Source organism: Falco rusticolus, chromosome 4 (genome assembly GCF_015220075.1).
Source record: "Falco rusticolus isolate bFalRus1 chromosome 4, bFalRus1.pri, whole genome shotgun sequence".
In the NCBI taxonomy this organism is placed as follows: domain Eukaryota; kingdom Metazoa; phylum Chordata; class Aves; order Falconiformes; family Falconidae; genus Falco; species Falco rusticolus.
In genome coordinates this window covers 66,844,081-66,866,687 of record NC_051190.1, presented here as the reverse complement: position 1 = coordinate 66,866,687, position 22,607 = coordinate 66,844,081, and the positions used below count along the sequence as shown (strand labels likewise).

Below are 22,607 nucleotides of genomic sequence, written 5' to 3'. Positions count from 1 at the left end.
GGAGAGTTAGAGGAGAGTTAGAGGAGAGGAGAGGAGAGGAGAGGAGAGGAGAGGAGAGGAGACTTGAGGAGAGGAGAGTTGGAGAGGAGAGGAGAGTTGGAGAGGAGAGTTAGAGGAGAGCGAGAGGAGAGTTAGAGGAGAGCGAGAGGAGAGCGAGAGGAGAGTGAGAGGAGAGGAGAGGAGAGTTGGAGAGGAGAGTTAGAGGAGAGTTGGAGAGGAGAGGAGAGTTGGAGAGGAGAGTTAGAGGAGAGGAGAGGAGAGGAGAGTTGGAGAGGAGAGGAGAGTTGGAGAGGAGAGTGAGAGGAGAGGAGAGGAGAGGAGAGTTAGAGGAGAGGAGAGTTAGAGGAGAGGAGAGTTAGAGGAGAGGAGAGTTGGAGAGGAGAGGAGAGTTGGAGAGGAGAGTTAGAGGAGAGGAGAGGAGAGGAGAGTTGGAGAGGAGAGGAGAGTTGGAGAGGAGAGTGAGAGGAGAGGAGAGTTGGAGAGGAGAGGAGAGGAGAGTTAGAGGAGAGGAGAGGAGAGTTAGAGGAGAGTGAGAGGAGAGGAGAGGAGAGTTAGAGGAGAGTGAGAGGAGAGGAGAGGAGAGTTGGAGAGGAGAGTTGGAGAGGAGAGTTAGAGGAGAGTTGAGGAGAGGAGAGTTGGAGAGGAGAGGAGAGTTGGAGAGGAGAGTGAGAGGAGAGGAGAGGAGAGTTGGAGAGGAGAGTTAGAGGAGAGTTGAGAGGAGAGGAGAGGAGAGTTGGAGAGGAGAGTGAGAGGAGAGGAGAGGAGAGGAGAGTTGGAGAGGAGAGTTAGAGGAGAGGAGAGTTGAGGAGGAGAGGAGAGTTGGAGAGGAGAGGAGAGTTGGAGAGGAGAGGAGAGTTGGAGAGGAGAGGAGAGGAGAGTTAGAGGAGAGTGAGAGGAGAGGAGAGGAGAGTTAGAGGAGAGTTGAGGAGAGGAGAGTTGAGGAGAGGAGAGTTGGAGAGGAGAGGAGAGTTGGAGAGGAGAGTTAGAGGAGAGTTGAGAGGAGAGGAGAGGAGAGTTAGAGGAGAGTTGAGAGGAGAGGAGAGGAGAGTTGGAGAGGAGAGTGAGAGGAGAGGAGAGGAGAGTTGGAGAGGAGAGTTGGAGAGGAGAGTTAGAGGAGAGGAGAGGAGAGTTGAGGAGAGTTGAGGAGAGGAGAGTTGGAGAGGAGAGGAGAGTTAGAGGAGAGTTAGGGGAGAGTTAGAGGAGAGGAGAGGAGAGTTGGAGAGGAGAGTGGGAGGAGAGTGAGAGGAGAGGAGAGGAGAGTTGGAGAGGAGAGTGGGAGGAGAGTGAGAGGAGAGGAGAGGAGAGGAGAGTTGGAGAGGAGAGTTAGAGGAGAGGAGAGGAGAGGAGAGGAGAGGAGAGGAACTAAAAAAAAAAGAGTAATTTTACCTGTAGAGCTTTACCCAAAGGAAAGTAAGCTCTCCCAGAAAAAGCATGATTTTTTGTTGTGTCCTTGTGGGGATTCTTCTAATTTTGCTGCACATTAAACTCAGATTTTCCCCAGACAGAAAGGGAAAAAAAAAAACCCCACCAACAACCCAAAGCAATCACTCCCCTAGCTGATACTGCTATACCAGCGTGGCTTCTTTGACTAGAGGTGACCTAAATAACACTAATCTGATCAGATAGAAAAGCAGAAATATTTATACATATACACATATAAAAAGTCCTGATTTACACAGTTATGTTTTCAAAAAACACTCAGAAGACAAGAAATGCAGATATGCAGTTGAAACCTATAAACCTTCTATCTTTAATTACAAACTGTCAGTTAAAATCACTACTGAATCTGGGATTGCCAGTGAGAAGTTAGATATTGTAAGTCACATGCAGTCCTTTTTAATTTAATTAGAGAAAGAAATTAAAGCGAAAAAGGAAAAAGCAAGAGAACAGAAAGCTAAAGAAGTAGGAGCTGAATAAAAGAGAGAAGGAAAGGAGCAGGGACATTGTGGATGTCATCCTCTAGTAATAAATAAAGATTTCTAAAAAGTTCAAGCACAGACTCTGCAGCCTTATCTTGGTTTCTGAGTCGCGGTGTGATCTACAAAACAGCCCACTTATGACTAAACGCATTCACCTTTTGGCTGACTCATCCTCAGACATTTGCCTTTCTCCTTTATTTATATTTCAGCTCCTGTAAAATCTCTACCGCTTCATCAAGCCCACCTTTGCGGGACACGTGGATCACTCCACTCAGAGACCGGCTGTACTGGCCCCTTAAAGCAGCACATCCCCCACCTGTGAGTTTTTAAAATATTTTATTGGGAACTGGATGGGGAATTTATGTTCTCTCAGCTTACCTCCAGCAATTGGCAAGTCTGGTAACTTTGTCAGGCTTAGTTATACCCATTTACATTTATTTTATCTAGAAATACATGTTCCCCTGATATTATGCAGGCAAAGATTAGAACAAAGCACATCTTTACATGTATTGTGATGCTCCATTTTTGATGACTGTGCACAATATCATTTAATCAATTGCATACATGCCTTACAGTGATTCCCTGTGAGCTGCAGACTCTGTGTGCTGCCAGCTACTGCAACACTGGCTTTCCACAAGCGACCAGCCCTGGTGCAGTGGGCAGGTACATGCTGTCTAAGATTATCTGAATTCATAGGATCACAGAATCATAGAATCACTTAGGTCGGAAAAGACCTTTGAGATCATCAAGTCCAGTCATTAACTCAGGACTGTTGTGCCCATCACTAAATCATGTCACTGAGCACCGCATCTATGCGTGGGGGTATTTTTTGATTGATCCTACTTAAAAAAGAGCAAGGCCTCCTGATTTTCCTACTTAGAGTTTTACATGATTATTTTACATAAAATACCAGTCCCTTGAGGAAAATGAATAGATAATAATGAGGATAAGGTGGCATCAACAATAGAGCATTTTTTGTTTTTCTGAAAGAGTCAGAAAGGGGCAGTGAGATAACAGAAATGAGCTGAAACTTAAAAGAAGAAAGTGTGAGATCAAGAGCTTCAGCTAACAACAAGAATGAAACAGAAACAGCAGAGGAGGGAGATGAGCATGAACACACTGGCTGATCACAGGATTACCGCAGCCTGCCAGTCAGCGCGGTCCTGAGAAACTGCAAATGTGATCATAGGATGGAAAACATGATCACAGGATACAAAAAAGTGTTGGTAGAGCATAGGAAGAATTCCGGCCCTTGTCCAAGGCATTGGCAACACCTCTTCTGACATCTTTTGAGTCACTGGGTCGCTAGCATTCAGAAAAGACATTCAAATTGGGATAGGTGCAGAGGAAGGCTACAAGGTTAAGTGGTTTATTTTATGAATAAACTACCTTATGAGACTAAAAGAAGCTGCTAAATAAAGCCAGAGGGGAGATATGATTGCTGCCTTTAAATCTCTCTTGTTGATGTTATTGATGTTAAAGGTAAAAAAAAGGGCACAGATCTAGAAACACAGTAGCGATGAAACATATCTGCAGAACTAAATGGGTTTGAAAACCCACAGTGGCTTTTCTGAACAATGCCTGAGAGCTGCGCAGGCACACCAGCCTTCCCAGAGCGACGTCAGAGATCTCAGACTGGGCGCAGACAGGCCCAGTTATCTGGGTCTAGTGACAGAGCACGAGGCAGAAAGAGCTGGCAGATCACTGGTGTCTGCTGCACCCGAGCTGCCAACCTACCCCTGCCTATTCCTACCCCTCAGTCAGCCTCACAAAGAGTCTGAAGCCATGGGGGTGCTGTAATCGCCTACCAATGCTGCCCATTTACTGCTGAGTCCCTCTCCCAGATGGAAGCAGGTTTCTCCTAAATAGCCTAGGGAAAGACTCATCCATCCTCTCTTGCATCACAAGTCTACGAGGTGGAGGTAAAGGGTGCCTAAAATATGAATACACCAAGGCTTAGCCCTTCAAGGAACAGAGCTCAGGTACAGTCTCCCCTGCTGCTCTGGCAGAGTGCAGCTGCTCTGCCATCCCCTCCCAGAACAAGTGAGCTGCTAAAGGTTACGTGCCTCGGTCGGGGACAGCGAGTTCCTGCACAGGTTGTGCCCTAGGCGTAACCGCAGCACAGCACCCTCCGTCCTCACCCGTTCTCACCTCCCTGCAGCGAGGCCAGGCATAACTGGGTTCCTATTTTTGCTCTTGCTACAGAATGCCTGAAAAGGAAGAAATTTTTCTTCACAGTGAAAAGAGGTTTGAAAGATAAGAAATGCTCCCGGAGTCGACTGAGCTCGGTGACTCTTGTGGTATGCTCCCTATACGTGTTCAGACACTTTGTGTAGATACTCCAAGTCTTTCCCCTGGTGTATCTGCCTCTCCAGTGCACTGGTCTTCTGCTTGGGATCACAACTGTGAAATGCTTCAAGTGGTGAGTGTGCTGTCCCAGCTCTGGCTGCAGTGACAGGGGACAGCTATGTAACCAACGGAGGCAGGAGGCTGGCACATCCCCCTGAGAATGCATTCTGAAGCAGTGAAGAAAATGGAGTCTGATTAATGCATCCGCAGTGCAAAAAATGGGCAGCGATTGTCCTTTGTTTCCCCATTTGTGACTTTGCAATGTGGATTGATTACAGCCGTCTGAACTCAGCAGATTTCCTCCCTGCGAACAGTGGGGAACATTGATGCTCTATTTCCAAAGAATTTCTGGGAAGCCTGTTGCACATACGTATCAACAACTACTTGCTTAGATGTTTTTTATTTAATAGGGTTTTGAAAAGCATATGGAGAAAATTTCTGCTGTGGTGCATTTAACTTAGAAAAGTGCCGTGCCTAGAGGAATAAGCTCTTAGGAGTTAACAATGCTTTTGTATCTGGGTAAAACGTACTGGTGTAGGGATGTGTGTTTGGACTCTCGTCTTACTGAAACCTCTGGGGCCTGTGGCTGAATTGTACCTTGCTGGAGAGATCAGCCTCCATGTAGGCAAGGCTCTGTGTAGAATTTGTGTTTGCTAAAAGTTTTTGCTTAAGGCCTTGAGTTTTATAACATTTTTTTATAACGTTTGCTCTTTGGAACAATATCTACAATATGTTCATTTTCCTTTTACTCCAAGCTCCAGCAATCACCGTGAATTGGCATTACATAACACAGCACATCTGGCCTGGAAAAGGACAGTTCAAATGTTCTATATTTGGGTTGCGATCATTATTTTAATGTAGGTCTAGTGAGGGGATTTGAAGATAGATAATGTCTCTAAAATTTGAAAAATTCTACCGTGTCCTTTTATGATATTTGTTTTAACTGACCTTTCTTTATTTCCAGATGACAGGAGAAACCCTTCAGAGCTGACACACAGGAGCAATACAGAGTACAAGCAAGGTGTATCTAGAGTCTGCAGGGACCCTATATATCCTGCTAATGCTTATACAAGTGGGAATTGCAGCCCTTGGACCCCACAGCATTCAGTTACACTTGAATTTCTGATTATTCACTCCCTTACAAATAGTTTTTGAATCTCCTAGTAGCAAGCCTGAACACACAAAAGGCAGGTCACTGCTATTCAGACTTCTATTTCAAAATAAGCCAGCATCTGATGCAATTCACTTTAAATAGTACATCCTCAAATCATTGTTTTAAAAGCTTCCTTAAAAGTTGTTAAGGGACTTTTCTGTTTCCCTATTGAAATTTAAAGTGGTCTTTTCAGCAAGGAAGAAACTATTCAGGGTCCAAAATCTAAAAAGTCTTTACACAGACAGTTAACCAAAATAAAGTTAAATATACCTGTAAAGCCTCTGCAGGAACTGGACTCTGCTAAGCATAAAAGAGAAGGTATAAAATCTGACTATGCTGTCCAAAAGCACAGAGCAAATAAAAAAATTGAGACCATTTAATAACTTATCTCAATGTTATCAAGTTGCAAGCACATAAAGTACTCATTTCTCAGCCAGCAGGTTTTTCAGGTAGGAGGCAAACCTTCAGGATAATTCCAAACAGGTCTCACCAGTTATTTAAAAATGCACATTCATTATTTGTAGCTGAAGTATTTATCTGTTTCACTTTCAATGAAACTCACGTTTGAAAATTTTATAGGCTTAAAAAGCATCATTCAGTCTGGTTAAAGAGTTTACTTTTGCTATGCAGACTGAAAAATACAGTGCACTCATGATACAGCAGGTAAACATAAAGGACAAATGCATACATGCTGTGTGTAAGGCAACAGATCTCACATTGGGAAACAAGAGGGGGAACTGAAAGAGAAAAGACTGGGAAGCAGGCAGAAGAGGAAAGGAGACAAGAATAAGCACTAGCAACCTGAGTCAACATTAACAAGAAAAGACTCCCTGAAGGGAAGAGGTCCCTTTCTCATGACTTCTCTGTTTATTGATTCAAATGGAAGAAGATAGATAACACATTGCAGACCTGTTTTCTAATTAGCAAACAAACTGAAAACTAGAATTAAAACATCTGATTTAAAGAATGCATGAAAAGCTGCCTTACTGTTTTGACTGTGCCCTGTTTAGTCTGCTTTAAACTTTTTAGAAGCTCCATATCAAAGGTTATGGAACAGATGGAAAAAAACAACGCCAGCATATTTTTTCCCCTTATGCTAAATGATAGGACATGTAGTAGGTAGATACCATACAAGCGGTAGACAAAACCCTGATGTAGCTTCTAAAATTTGTAAACACCATACACATTGCACTTTTTAATTACTGAAAATCAGTATTATATCTTTAGTCTGAACCACACACCCCCAAACAAAATTTCCTAGATGATTTTATGATGCAGCAATGTGTTGAACTTACACATCAAAAAAGTCCCAGTTCACGTTGTTTATTCTTCTATATCTTACAGAGGAAGGATGCTTTCAGCATGCTGTAAATAATGTCATTAACCTTAACATGGTCTTCAACATGGTCTTGAAGCTCTGCAATGTCCCTGGTCATGATCACAGCTTGCAGCAATCACGACTGAGATGCATACGTATTCCCGCCGGATCTTCTAGGTCCCACGAAGCTACAGAATGTATGTGTTCGCATTGATCCCACGCTCAAGCTCACTTCAGGAAAAGCTGCTCAGGCTTGCTGTAAGCCTGCAGTTAAACGGAAGAAGATGCATAACCCCTCTATGGCCTGACCCCCATCAGCCCCTCAGGGAGTCCGGGCAATGATGGCATTAGCCCATCAGCCAGGCTGCTTGACGTTCGGTGCACACTACACCCAGCTCTAAGAGCCGTTCCCAAACCAGGAGCAATGTGTCTTGTTTAAAACCTGGTGGTTTGTGAACTTATCTCCAAATACTCCCTCAGGAAAACAGTGAAGTGTCAAACCCTAATATCTTAAATTATTGACATACCAAATACCCTGCAAAGGAAAACAAACACATTTGCTCTCTTATGGTGAAAACAAAAGATTGGTGCTGCTTCTGTAAATAATAGCAAGGCTGGTTTTTTACCAGTAATAATGCAGTTTCTACACCTTTTCATTTCTTAGATTTTATGGATGACAGCAAAAAGCTAAAAGGGGGAAGATGCATGGGCAATGAAGAGAAGAAGGGATTTTTGCTTTGGTAGAGCACTGAGGAAGCTTCAGAACAAAAGCCTGTGACTGTGGCGCATCAATGATACCCTGATTGGTAGCAATGGGTTGGATATTAAACCCAGACTTAATGGAGAATGGTGCTAAGACATAGTGCTATATACAGGTAATGTCAATCAATCTCCACTGATCGAGATCCCAAAATTATGTCATCCGTGCACATTGTTGATATTTTTATTAACATGGTTAAAAATGTCAGTATCCAAAGAGCATTTGGTAATGCCTTCTAGAAAAACACCTAGGAAGAAGTCAGTGAGTCACAGGGTCATGTTTTTGGTTTTACAGTGATGCTAAAGATAAAATTCATTTATAAGAGAGAGAATAAAGTCTACACTTTGAAGGTTTGTCTATATCAGGGAATTTTACTGGTAAAACAGGAAAGAAAAATGACTTTATACATTTCATCAGCTAAGCCCCACTGAAGTTAAAATTGCTGGGAGGTTAAATATGTACATATTTCTGCTGCCTTTCAGCATTTTACTGGTGGATCAATCAAGTGTTCCTCAGTGAGCTAATTCTGTCCCTGCTTTGGAGCATGCTCAAAGTAGATGGAATTTTTTTTTGCACATCCATGTGCTAAATTTGAACAAATTTCTCCTGCTTATGTATCAGCCAAGATTTTCCACAGAAAGCTGAAAAGACATCCCAACAAGGGGGTGACTTACTCGCCAAATTTTAAGCAAGGAGTTTAGAGCTTCTCTATATGGTCAAAGGAACGTATCTTTGCTTAACTGCTTTATAGATACTGATGAACAATTTGATGAACTTCTCACTCTTTCTCTACTGCATCCCTCTAAAAAAGTCAGATTGCAGGGGATACCCAGAAAAGGAAACTCTTGCCTAATCAGTTAAAATTTAAACCAACCAACAGCTGAAACTATAGGCAACTGAAACCTGCCTCTTATAATGGAAATGTCAGATATCCTTAATTACAGGTCACCACCAGTTCTGCCTGCAACAGAGTAATTTTATTTTATCCATAGAAATGAATGGAGTTTAGGGGGAAAAAATATTCCACCTATTAAATCCAAAATCCAGGCTGCTCCTTCACTACTGCTCTGCTTTGGGCCAGCCGAGCAGCTACAAAATTCCCACTCCACTTGTTTGCTGTGGTTACACAGTCCTGTGTTATTTCCACTATCTCACACACAGAGCCAGAAGAACTTGGAAGATGAAAAGACTTCTGCTTTCAAATATTTTCCTTTTAAAAGCAGAAAGCTAAGTGTAATTCTATTAATGCATTATTATTTCGGAGGGACTGCTGAAGTCAGGAAATTCCAAGTCAATGCTATATTATATTCATTGTGCAGATGTACCACTTTCTGTTCCTCTTTTCCTTGTTAAATATAACCTGTTGTGGCGTATTTTTTATTACAGAATGTGCAGTGGGACAATTTCTGCAGCAATGCTGGAATTGCCACCCAGGGGAGATTAGTTACATCTGAAAGTGGATGGACAAAAACAAAGTGTAAAAAATGGCTGAAAGCAAGGTAGCATGTGCCAGGTGAAGATCATACTCCATTGGACTTTTACTTCGATAGGTTCAAGGCACTGCTCACTTTCAAAGAATATTCTGGGAAATCTTCCTGATGTCCCACTACAGGTAGCTTTGTTATTTTTTTGTAACACTGTATCAAACATTCATACTCAGAATTCTGGGGATGATTACTATTTCAGATACGTGGAAATTCTCTTGTTCTTTATCTGTGCTTCACTATTTTGGAGCACTTCATTCTAAACCACTTAGGAATATGAAGTAAGGATATTTAAAATGAGAGAAACAAAACAGCACCACCACCACTACCACCACCCCAAAAAAAACCAAACCAGAAAACCCCCAAACCAAACCAAATCACCCTCCAAAACTTAAAAAACCAAACCTGAACAAAACACAACCCCAGAATTCTCAAGCCACTGCCACTGACTTAAAGACCAGCCTTTACTTCCCAGACACAGGTCATCATCCTGCTTCAAGGCTCTTCCTAAATGAGGATTCTTAATTACTGGCTGATGCCTTAGGAGCTCTTCCAACCTCATCCTGCTTCTTTGTTTTGCTGAATCAGGCACAGATGGGTGCTGTCCCCGGGCTGCTCAGAGGGGTGGCAGAGGGGAGCCCTGGGGAGCGCGGGAGCATAGGTGGGCAGGGGCTGACGTAGGCCCCTCCATGCCCTGATCCGCTCTTGAAGCTGTTGGCTGCCAAATGCAAATCAGAAGTTTTCAGAAACCTCTGGTTTATGGCTTCTCTAACCAAGCAGGAATTAAACACTACAAGGCAGCTCCTGTGCTTGCCATTTCAAGGCTCTTTTTAGGCAGCAGTTTGCTGAAAAAGTACTTTTGCTGGACTTTCTCCCCAAAGCATACTTCTGCTTCTCCTGTTGTTCCTTCTCTTCACCCTTTCACAAGCAGCTTTGCAGGCTGTATGCCAGTGACACCCACTTCCACCCATCCCTCCTTCCATCTGCACAGCCAACTCCGGACAATATGGCCCACCGTTATGTTTTGGGTGATGGATTTCAGCTGTGTCACTCCAAGAAAGGACCAATAACCGCTTTTTACTTTTTACTGCCCGTAGATAAATGAAGGGTAACTATAGGCTGATTACCCTCCACAAGTTGCATTGACACACTCATGATATAAATTGTTACAATATACTAAATACACTAAAAAAATTATCAGATGCCATGTACATCAATCTATGCAGGGAGAAATGGACACTAAGCACCAGCAGCTGTGTGCACAAAAGATACAGCACTGATGCTGGCAAATTTCATAGTAATGCCCATTATAGACAGCTCTGTAGGGACTTGCTACTGATTAACTGATCATCCCAAAATCTCTCTGCAATAGGATCAGATGAAATCAACAGGAGTAAAGCTGGATATGGCCTGCAATTGCAGTTCTCGGGTCCTGTGGGTCATGGGTCTCTCCTTGTATGTTTCCTGGATATTCAAAAGAAGCAGCTATGAGAGCACTGCAGCCCTCCTGTTTCCTTCCATAACTTCCTCAGATCCTCAGCTGCAATTAGGACTCCCAAGGGAGAATTTGTATTCACTTAATGCTGACTTGACTCAGCAGAATATGGTGAGGCACCGGCCAAAAACCTCCCTGTATTCATTTCAAAGAGCGCTGCTTTCCGGGGACAGCCTCCTCTGTCTCTTCTTTAAGTGCCTTCTGCAGATTCCCACTCTGAGAACAGTTGGATAAGCAGTGCTGTCAGGTGAGGAGGAAAAATGCTCCAAGTGACGGATGTGCTGCCAGCAAGCAGACAACTTGTCAGATGGACTCTGTTTAGGAAACACGTGGTTAGAGCTTGACAGAGCAGCACCGAAAATTTAATAATGGAAAATGATAACAAGAAGATTACCTTCAGACTTGTGGAATGTGATCTAATTCCTAATGGGAGAGGCACAGAGACAACCCTGACACTCTTCAATGTGTATCTTAACCCCAAGATGTCTTAACATGTATCATAATCAACATAGCTTCGTCTTTGTGTGGTTTATTATTATAATTATATTTAAGTGTCATTATTATTATTAAATCACTGCTTATTATTTTCTGCATGACACTAAGCCAGTAATTTCTTAAACTCTTTGATTCTCTTTAGACCGGAAGGTTATACTCAGCATCCAACGGAGAAGTGTAGCTTTCTTCTGACACTGCTTTGCATCCTGCTTCAGTATGTTCTGAGTAAATATGGCAACCTGAAATATTCTAATACTGGAATGATGTTTTTCTTGTAAAAGGATCTCAGATGATCAGATAATAGAAGAGAGGTCTCTTACACTGAAATGAATAGTAACTTAAAAATTGGAGATTACTAGTCCCTAAAATCAACTGGCATCTTCTAATGGGAAAGACAGAAGAACGACTCCTATATCTTCATCCTGAAACTTAGATTCTTAGGCTCCAGATAAATGCCCTGATACTAATTATTATGTTTTCTTTTTGAGATCATATCTGGAGGTAGGAAGGGCTCTGCACAGTCTGGTGATGGATTGCAGTCCAAAGAGCACTGAATCATCCTGAGGAAGCATGAGTGTTCCCATGACTTCAGGAAGTGATGGATCCCTCCAATGAAACAGCATGCTTACCTTTCATAAACTCTCTAGGAAAATACAGGGAAAGCCATATGGCATCTCCTAAAATTAGATATCACTTAACATAGTACCTAATTGCAAGGCCACAGAGCCTACATCTGTTGGAACTGGGCGTAGCATGAAATGTCAAGTGCAGATTTAGATCCAAGTAGGACTGCAAAAGGGAAATGAAGTGCTTTTGACATTCTTTTAGCTGAGGAAGAAAGAGCTTCCTGATGAGTTTGTTGAGATTCTGATGGGGAAGAGCAAAAGGTTTGGAGAAATCTGAACCTTTTCCCAGCAGGAAAGTGGAATAAAAAGTACTTGGAGCTTTTCTGTTACCTACTCCCCCGTGCTCCTCTCCTGCAGAGATGCAGAGATGCAGACCCCTAGCTGGTAGTTATCATTATAGCAGATGCTGTTGGAACAAGAAAGTCCAAATGAATCCTCAAACACTCTTCTTGCTTAAGGAATTTCCCATGTTGTGATTCTTCAAAGTTTCTCAAAGCATTTGGAAAATGAACTCTGATGAATGAAACGTGTCTGACAGGATGTATGACTTCCCATATATTGCGTGTCATGTAAGTCAAAATTAAATGTAAGCATCTGTCTAGAACTGCCTTACATGCAAATTCCAAGACTGTCTTCAGACTGGGGTTTGCATGAGTAGGATTTGGGAACTATTTTAAACATGGAGGAAAGATATATTAATACATTGCTGAGCTACACATCTTCTTAAGGTGCAGGAAGAGATGGGGTAATGTAGCTCTATGACTGAAAAGGGAAGCATTAATATTTCCATTCTGTAATGTTGTCATCCATGCTGGTTATAGCTGAGAGCAGCTGAAAACAGCATTGATCATATAACTAGAAATGGTAACCTCTTCAGCCACTTCAAATAAATGGGAGAAAGACTGAGTCTGCAGCTGCTGGTCCAGCATAGTACTTTTAATTTGAACTACCGCTGGTTTTGCTTTGCTAATACACAGGGATTTGAACAGCAGCCTCAGCTGTGGTGGTAGTAATCTCTTGGGGAGGGATGGGGCAGGCAGATGTGGGTATAACCAAGGGATCACGAATCTAGGCCAAGCCCATGACTTTGTGACCTTCCTAATCTTCAAAAACAGCTTTATGCATGTGTGTGTATATACAAACAGATTGATGTAGTAACAGATATACACCATAAATGTTATCTAAAATTGTTATGCATATTTTTTAATATTCTGAAAGGTAAGAAAAGCTAGTGAAGAAAGGCATCCTGAGCTCTTGTGCAGTAGGACATGAGAGACAGCATCGAGTAGCAAGCAAGGAAAAGAACACACAGATGAACTTACCTTAAATATTTCCATTTCAGTTTAACCATGGATTTTGCTCTGGTACATTTGATGATCCCTGGCTGGCTGGATACTCTGTCCAGTATTTTTTTCTATGCATGAAGAATGGCCTGTTTGCTAAGTCTGGCATTTCAGTCTAGGTAGACACAGCAATAGACAGGTCTGTCTGTTTGCTTTCTTTTCTTCAGTCTTGCCCAAGTCAACAGAAAGGGTTATCCATCACTATATCCCTGGAAAAAACAGCACATAAACTGTTTGCTTAGGATTCGTATCAGTATGCATCAGTTTGAGGGAAATGGAGACCCCAGCAATGCATATGTCCTTAAAATGCAGTTTCAGAGGCTGTAAAACTAATGTAGTACATTACTATTCAGGAGAAAATGTGATTTAGTCTGACTCAGATTAAGACTAGATTGTAGTTAAAATGTCTTGAAAGAGACTCTGAAAAATAGTTGTGCATAAGCTACCTTTCTTAGGGGAAATTAACAGTACTTGCAAGCATAATTTTTCAGACCTTCCAGAATAAATATTTAAGCAAGCAACAATGTTAAGACAAAAACATCTTGGAGCCTATAAATACTATTAAGGAGCAGAGCAGTCCTTATGAAGCAATCACCAACTAAAGATAAAGTATTCTAAGATGAAGCATGCAAGTAAGTATAGTCCTGGATTCATGGTGAAGAACGCTATTGTAGTGAGGAGCTTTTCCATTTTGCAAATTAAACCTACATCTAAAATTAGCAATGAAACCCATGAAGTTCTTGATGTTATTTAGAATAAATGGCATGGCACCAAAACACTTCTATTAATAACAATTAAGAAAATTTCTTCTGTCCTCTTGTTCAAGGTGCTACAACAATGAATCCAAATACAAGCACACCTGCAGGAACAAATTTGGAGGTTTGGGATGATACATCTTCGCAGAATAAGATTTTCACAGTTATCCTCTCTATGCTAAGCCTACACAAATATTTTATAAACATCTGGCTGGATTACAAATAAATGAAAAAAAGCAATTTTCTTTCACGCCATAACAAATGCTTTTGTTGCCTTTGGTGTTGTGTGATATATGGTACATTATGCAGGAACCAGAGAGCTGGTAACAGCCTTATTAAGGTATCTAAAGGTACTTGGCAAAAAAGACACCAGTTCCAGGTGAGGCAACAGATTTTAGGACTTTTCATCCAACAAAACTGGGAGTAAAAATTTGAGCAGAGAGATGAAGTCATCTCTGTAAACCCCCAAAACCTTACGACAGGAAAGCATATGTCACTGACTGGATTGATGTCAAGAGTAAGAGATGGGGTGGGATTCATCTCACTTAACTTTAGATGCTTGTGAGGTATACCACGCTCTGCTGACTAGATCCCTGCTAACTACAAAGGCCGTCTGGAGGGACTAGCCCAGAAGTAAAACTTCACATAAGGCAGCTAAGTCCCATGCATGGTCACCTACTACAGGTACTGAACATGAATTAGTCATTGCTTGCAAGAAATCAACTGCTTCAATGAATGCCTACCAACAGCTACTGAAATAGGCAATGAATCTTTTAAATAGAAATTAAATCACCTGAACCACTCAAATTTTAGTTTTATTACTTTGGATAGCTTTTGTATTTGCAAAACAGTGGTCAGACAAAATCCTGCAGGCATCTAAATCCAAAAAAAGCTCTCCATTACTGCTTTCAGCTTCTAGCTAATCCTAGTTATTCAGGATTTTTCAGTTAAATTCTCCATGCATGTGAAAATCTGCTTCTGGTCATTCCTACAACTGCCTAGCTCTTCACTCTACCTAAACACCTGCAGATCTTCAAGCTCAGCTTTTCTCTACCTCGCTGCTCTGCAGAAATTGATTTGGGCTATTCAGAACACACCCTGCATGCATGAAATGTTGGGTGTAATCCATCTTTAATATGAAATGCCAGTAGTCACTGAGTTCCTCCAGGATATTGAAAACTAAGGTTTGATTCTGTCCTCAAACGAATCTGAATCATCATCATTCACCAATGATGCCAATTCACCTTCCTAAAGACAACAATTCAGGTGGTCTTCATCTGCACTGAGGAATGCTTTTTGTTTCTATAAATTACGTAAAATAGTCATTGAACTAGAGAAAGATAACCTAACAGCCAGAACATTTATCTAAGTAGTGAGAGGAGCAGAGTATTTCAGTCCTTCTCTTAAGATGACACCCGAGTTCTTGTCCTTCTTCCAGTACTTGCACAGTTAGTCAGCATCAGTAAGAGAACATGAGAGTTCTTCAGAATATCTAAAGCCCAGTGATTTAGGGTACTGCTCACCATGGACATCTCTGTTCAAACCTCTCCAGTAAGAAGAGGGAACCTAATAAAAGGGAATTTTCAAATCACTTCGTTCATGAAAACCCCTGGACCACCTCCTCTGCTTGTAAACGAATGCTTGCTCTAACCCAAGCTTTTAATACTTGGGTAAAAAAAGACATTTTCTACTTGATCTCACATAAAATCTTTTTAGGCTTTTATTTCCACCAGGGAAAAAAGAAAGGTTTATTGTTTCGATGGATCCAAACTAGGCTTGCCTTGTTTTACCTTGAAACCAAAAATTCCTGATATGCATAGCCTTACATGAGAATCATAGTCTCTTTCCAATTCTTTATCAACACATGATCATTCTTGCACTGAACTGCTGTTCCCTCCTCCAGTAAACTAAACTCAGATTTAATTACACTAGATTTTACACAGCTCTGTAGTGCCAACAGATCTGGTCTGTGCATCTGAGTTTCAAAGATACTACTGCCCATTTTAATACCATATGTTTGTATCTACCAGACAGACCCTTAACTTGCCAAATTGGGGAATCAGACCAGTTATGCTGAATACACCAAAGCTTCTGTTCACATCTCAGAAGATAACCATTACAGTATCTGTGTTTTTCCTCATGGCATCAACTGATGACTTGTTGAGGTTTCTTAAGCAAAATTGGATTTTTAATTGTATTTGTTGGTTTGTTTTCATAGACTTACATACTCCTTTTTCTGGCTTGCTTTGTTAATTTTGTATATCCAGAAGACACACTGCAAGCTCCAAAACTATAGCAGCTCCAAAACAACAGCTTTCCTTCATGTATTAACAAACATTTCCTGCAGAAGTATTATGCACTTTGCAGTGAGAAAAAAACAAGACAAACGAGAAATAACAAATTAATAACATCTAACATTAGAATGTGTTCCAGCAATTAAGAACCCCAAATATAAATGAGAATATGCAATGAAATAATTAAGAAATCAATGTTAAGTTGGACTTTAAAGAGCTGAGTGAGCCAGCTGCACAGATATCATAACAAAGAGAATAGCTCCAAATGAGATCCAAATGAGCAATCGCACACAACTGTGACAGCAAACAGCAAGAGGGCTGAGGAGTAGAACTAAATCAGAAACAGAATGTAAGTTACAGAAGGAAACAAACATGAACCATATGGGAAAATATTCACAATACATTAGTGTTTAATTAGATAATATAATGCATAAAAACACTTATGAAGAGTCATCATAAACAAAGATGAATGGAAAACGTGCTACTAATAAAACTGGGTAATCTAACTGCACTACAACTGTAATTTGATCAGTCAGAAGTTCAGGTGTAATTTAAAACAAAAATTAGTACTTTGATATTGCATTTTGCTACTGTATCTAACAGTACAAAATAAAGTATTGAAGTAGACGTTCTCAACTGAGGCTCCAGGTACTTTGAAAACAAACAAAAAAATCACAACTGTTCACAACCCAATGCTTGTACCTGAATTTGCATTCCAATTCCATTTTGAACACACAAGATTTGCCTTTTGGATGAAGAATATGGAATGACCTTTTCAAATATTTTCCTTCTCTAAAATAATTTTTTGCATGTGTGAAGGCTCTGAAACAGAGATCACATCTAAAGTTAAAATTCACATAAGAATTGAATTGTAGGTCTTCGTTATGTTTTTGTACATGTACTTTATACAGCATAACACCCTGACACAGTCATCAGCACGTTAACTGCTTTCAAGAGAAAAACAATATGCAACAAGCAGGGCAAAAGGAGAGCAAACAAAATGGTTTAGAAGGCCTTTGTGATCTTCACAAACACCTTTTCTTAACAAGGAAGATTTTTGAAAAGTCAATTGCATACATGCAAATCATTATAGCTGTATATAGCTATGTACACATTGACGCTGTATGGCGGTTTACATCCTTATACTTAAATCTTTCAAGCAGGTACAGCCTTCTCAAGTCATGAATGACATGACAATTTATTAGAAATCATAGCTTCAACATACACAGTAAAGTACAAAACCAGAAAAAAAAATATAAGCTGAGAAAAGTAAAAAAAGGATAATTTATCCTGATAAATATTTACAAACTCCACTCTAAGCGAATGTGCAAATTTCAAGTGGCTTTACCATTTTTTGAGACTGTATAACATCCCAGGGTACACCTTCAAAACTTATTAGATTCATTTGGAAGCACAAATAGAAATTGAAAGACCATCTGCAAGGGCACTAAAACCGTATGTTGATATCTCTAAAATCCACATTTTATTCAAGATTAGTTCCTCAGCTAGCTGCAGTCAGGCTGTGTATTTCTGGGTCATTGTTCTCCTAGTAAATCTTTCAACTACAATTTCTACAGAGAAGAAAAGGCACATTTTTTAAAAAAATAAATCATAAATTGAAAAGTAAATTTTAGGAACTGACATTCCAAGAAAATACACAGAAGTGAAAACAAAGTTTCATTAATGGAAATCAGGAAAAAAAAAAATCTCCACAAACCAGAAATTAAAGAAGAAACAATTCACTGACTCATTTTCCACTGTAATACTAAATTCATTCAACTAAATGAACACCATTAAATCTAGAATACTCACGACAGGTTGTGAAACTTCATTTCATAAAGATGAATAAGGAGTAGGCATACAAACAGACAACTGATTGCTTTTATTTAATAATACGTACTCCAGAGATCATAAACCATAACACGACATACATGACTATTTTTAAATGGCAAAAACCATCTGTAATAATCATTAGCTGGTTTCCAAGCATCCATACTCCAGTTTGACTACTGAAGTATTTTAATTCCTGTCTTCAGACAATGGGAATAAATTTCAAAAAAGGTGAAATACAGCAGCTATGCAATCTGACGTGACAGCTACATCACACCTAGACAGGTTGCCTAAATTCCCACACAAATTATGTCACTGGAGGCAAACTAATTGTTATGGATGACCACAGTCTTAGAATTCCTCCTTTAAAGAAACATATTCTTAAGCCTGCCACATTTAGGAAGATGCAGAAAATATACTGCTTTGCTGAGATTTTGCAAATTAATACATTAATTCCTGCATCCTTGACTGAAAAGTCAGATTGAAAGCTGTGCACCATAAAGAAAAACAGGAGTTTTCATTCTTGCAGCACTAACCAGTTTAAATTACATACACAATGTGCTCATGTATTGCAGAACACTACAAAGATAGCAGGAATTTTAACTAGTGGGTTTGCATCCAGGATTAGACTGTGTTGGGTCAAAACATGTTGACAGTGGCTGCATCCTTAATTGTGATGCTTTTTAGCACAGTAAATAATGGGAACTTTGTGTACAAAGATATGAAGTGCTCAGTTGCTTGGATTAAACATATCAAAGTTTAAAAAAACAAAACCCCAAAAAGCAACCCACCCACATATCTATTTACAAGTTGTGAATTAGACACTTTCACAATGAATAGTGATTGGAATAATCAATAATTTAACGCAAAACACCATCCTCTGCTTTTTTAGTTTCTAGACCTACTTGGTATCAAAGATAACACATACAAAGATTGCTTTGGTTTTCTCCTCTCATTTATCAAAACTATAGCAGTGTAGAGCTAGCAATGCTCCTGCCGGTTTCAGTTCTGCTCTTCAGAAACTAATGGGCAGCAAGAGTTGTCACTGGTTTCTCCCAGCTGCTTGGAAATCTCAAGAGACTAATGCTCAAACAGACACTATGGCTATTTGAAAAAGAGCTATAACAAACACTAGGAGACTGCTTCTCTCCTCATTTTGTTAGGAAACATAAATTGCCCAAAACAGACAAGAATTCTTATGCAGAGCTAAAAAGTGACAAAACTCAATGAAAATAAACTACTTGAAAGGTGCTTAAACAGGGGCCTGGAATTCTGAGGGGGCACGCAGGGGAATGCTGTTACAACTCTACAGATATTATTACAGCTATGGGGTTTTTTATTTATGCAACTACCTTCTTAAATATGACAGACTTTAAGGAACTAAAACCAGCATCAAAATCTGTATGTGACTTTTGGTTAAATTAATCCACAGAATGATAAAAACATTCAAAAATTCCAAAACACCATTAGCCTTCATTTGCAAGCACTTGCATGACCACAGGTATTCTGCACAAAAAGCTGACAAGCAAGGATGTTGAACTACTAAAGCAGGACAAAAATGAGATTCTGCCTTAATCTTTGCAATTCTCACTTATGAGGGAAGGCTGAGAGAGCTGGGCCGGTTTAGCCTGCAGAAGAGGAAGACTGAGAGGGGATGTTAACAATGCATGCAAATATCTTCAGGGTGAGTGTCAAGAGGATGGGGCCAGGCTCTTTTCAGTCAGGACAAGGGGCAATGGGCACAAATGGCAACACGGGGAGTTCCATCTGAGTATGGGGAGGAACTTGTTTAGCTTGAGGGTGACGGGGCACTGAACAGGCTGCCCAGAGAGGCTGTGGGGTCTCCTTCTCTGGAGACATTCAAAACCTGCCTGGACACGACTCTGCGCAACCTGCTCTAGGTGAACCTGCTTTAGCAGGGGGTTGGACTAGATCATCTCCAGGGGTCCCTTCCAACCCTGACCATTCCGTGATTCTGTAATTCACTCACTCAGAATTTTGCAGATGTTTCATTTTTATCTTGTCGTTGGTTTCACATTGTGCTTCTTGGCTACCCTTGTACTAGGGGTTTGGAACTCCCAGCTAATGCCGAATCTAATGCTTTTAAATGGCTTCTGTTCTTCCATCAAACACTTTGTACTGTTTGATTTGTTACCCTTTAACAACTCCCAGGTAGACCCTCATTAAATAGTTGAGGTCAGCAGCCATTGCACACTGGATAAAGATATGTATCTAAACCCTATGTATGTATCTACACCTAGATTTACAAATTTTTTGAGATTAGACAAATGATTTGTAACCTGTAAAGAAGGGCAACAACTGTTTCCATGCGAGTACCCAAATCCACGACTCATGTAAGTTTCTGAGAGTACGATTAATTTTGAAAAAAAATGCCTCTAGGTCTTTACCAAACTTTACCAAATCCATTTTAGCCCTATACTTGTTTTGTTTTGTAAGCATTTCTGATTGTAGTGACTTCTGGGAAGCTTCAGATAAAAGATACTTTTACTGACTGCCAGGGTTCAGTATCCATGAGATGAGGCAGTATGTTACAGTGTGTGAACACACACCTTGGGGAAACAGTGTAGAATACCTAAAGGCCTCAAATTCAGTAGCTTATCAAGTACTTATAAAAAGTACCCATTAACATAAACACTGTCACTGAAACTTAGTTGGATAAAAGAATTGGCCAGAAGCGCAGAACTGTAAATAAAGAATAAAAAGAATAAGGAGAGAAAAAAAGGAATTAGGCCTAGAAAGAAATGGAAACTTTATTTTTATTGCCTGAGAAGCAGCAGTAAATAAATAGAATGAGTGTTTGATGGTAATGTTTTAATTTTTAATACATTACATATTTTATTAAGCCCAAAGGAGATTATTTATTAATTACCTGTGAAAAACCTTCCCTTTCTATTTTTTTAGGGCGCTGAACTTTATACCTCTTCCCCTCTTCATAGAAATGGGAAGTACAGTTAAGGAAAGCCCAAGAACGACAGATTTCACATGCAGCGTCAACAGCACGACTCTCGCCCGGCTGTTGTCTCTTGATGGGGCCTGCAAGGCGAGATTACAGTCACGGTCTGAGCCCGCCGCTTCCAACACCCCTGCACGGCGCGCCCCCTGCCCGGGCCGGGTTACGGTAAGGGAGGCGGGGAGCTGGCTGCGCGGCGCGGGGGGGACAGGACCCTGCGGCGGTGCCAGCCCCACCACTGCTCCAGCGCCGGAGGCGGGTGCCCGGCGTGGGGGCGAGGGAAGCCGGGCGGGCACAGGGCCGGCCCCGCCAGGCCCGGCCGCCCGCGCTGCACCTGGGGGCGGCGGCCGACGCGTTGCGCCCTGCAGGCCGCGGGAGGGAGGCACCTGGCAGCGGGGCGGGAAGCAGGCGGCGAGCCGGTGCCTCGACGCGGCGGTGGCGGGGCGGGAAGGGCTCCCCCGCGGGCCGCGCCGACGGCGGGGATCCCCCTTCGCTTCCCCGGGGATCGGCGCCCCCCCGCCCCCCTCCCCCGCGGCCCCCGCCCCCTCAGCCCAGCCCAGCCCGCCCCGCCCCGCGGGGATCCCCCCCGCTGCCGCCGGCAGAGGACCGGGGGGCCGCACCCCGCGGCGGGTCGGGGGTCCCCGGGGCGAGACCGCAGCCGCCCCGCGAGCCTCCCCCGGCCGCGGCCGCCGCTGCCGGTACCTGCGGCCGCAACTTTTCCCCCGCCGCCGTTCAAACGTCCTGCCGTAAAGCGCCCGTCTCCCCTGGCAACAAGGTTCCGGCCGAGCACTAGGTGTAGGAAGGTGATGTAAAAGTAAAACCACCCAGTGTCGTAAACCAGGTCCGGGGGGGAGGGGAGGGGAGGGAGGGGGGAGGGCGGGGGAGGAGGTGACTGGAGCATTTAGACACAAGCGAGAGGATCATGGCGGATGGCCCCAGGTGTAAGCGCAGGAAGCAGGCGAACCCGAGGCGCAATAACGGTCAGTCAGCCCGCGGGGCAGCGGCCCGGCTGCGCTGGGGCGGCGGCGGGGCCGGGGCGGGGGCCGGGCAGAGCCGTCCCGAGCGCGGAGGGGGGAGGTCGGGCGGGCGCGAAAGTAATTCCCCCTCCGCTCCTCGCCGGGAGCCCGGCTCCCTCCGCACCGTTATATCCGCTACCTGGTGCCTCCCTCGCCTCGCTGCCTGCCTCCCTCCTCCGCCTAGCGGTGCCTCCGCACTCCGCCGCCTGTCCGGGACCGTTACACGCTGCCTTCCCCCACACGCCCCGCGACCGCCCCGCCGCCGCTGCGGGGAGCGGGCTCAGGGGGCCCCCCGGCCGCGCCGCCGCCCTCCGGCCCGGGCGGGGACGCCGAGCCTCGCGGGGAGCGGCGGGGGAGCCTCCGTCGCCCGCCCGGCCCCGTCAGACCCAACTCCGAAACTTATTACCTGCGCGCCCCGGCGGAGCGGAGCGGGGCCTCCCCGCCCGCCCCGGCCCCGCGGGCGGGATCGCCCCGCCGCCCGCCTAGGAGCGCCTCTCCGCCGCCCGCCGGAGTTCCCCTCGTTCGCCCGGCAGCGGGCCGGCTACTCGCTCCCGGCCGGCGCCGCGGGGCGGGTCGGCGTTCGCCTTTTGGGGGGGCGGCGGTGGGGGACGCCAGCCGTCACCGGGAGGCGGGGGGGGGGGGGGGGGGGGGCACACCCGAGGAGCGCGGCCGCCGTCGGCGGGGGGAGGCACCGTCGCCGCAGCGGGCGGCGATTCGCGCGGGGGCAGCGCGGCGCGGCCGCCCCGGGCCGGCAGGAGGGGGCCCGGCGCCCCGCCGCCCGCTCGCCGCCTCCCCGCCG

The 22,607-nt window shown here is 43.4% G+C and overlaps 1 protein-coding gene and 1 long non-coding RNA gene across 3 annotated transcripts in view; one reads left to right on the top strand and one right to left on the bottom strand.

Annotated features, from left to right (window-relative positions):
• The window catches only part of LOC119147682, a 29,397-nt gene that overhangs the window by 1,658 nt on the left and 5,132 nt on the right, over positions 1-22,607 (bottom strand). The window contains exons 1-5 of one of the 2 annotated variants that reach the window (XR_005104112.1): positions 21,948-22,332; positions 21,495-21,581; positions 20,712-20,875; positions 12,922-13,151; positions 1,387-10,792 (exon numbers count right to left, since the gene is read on the bottom strand). This is a non-coding gene — a long non-coding RNA (uncharacterized LOC119147682). Of the gene's footprint in view, positions 1-1,386; positions 10,793-12,921; positions 13,152-20,711; positions 20,876-21,494; positions 21,582-21,947; positions 22,333-22,607 lie in introns of those variants that run through there. The other variant, XR_005104111.1, reaches the window with a different exon arrangement.
• The window catches only part of ZEB1 (zinc finger E-box binding homeobox 1), a 126,208-nt gene continuing 125,254 nt past the window's right edge, over positions 21,654-22,607 (top strand). Inside the window, exon 1 of the mRNA XM_037386965.1 lies at positions 21,654-21,772. Within this exon, the coding sequence (XP_037242862.1) occupies positions 21,715-21,772 (58 nt within the window). The 5' untranslated portion in view covers positions 21,654-21,714. The remainder of the gene's footprint in view (positions 21,773-22,607) is intronic.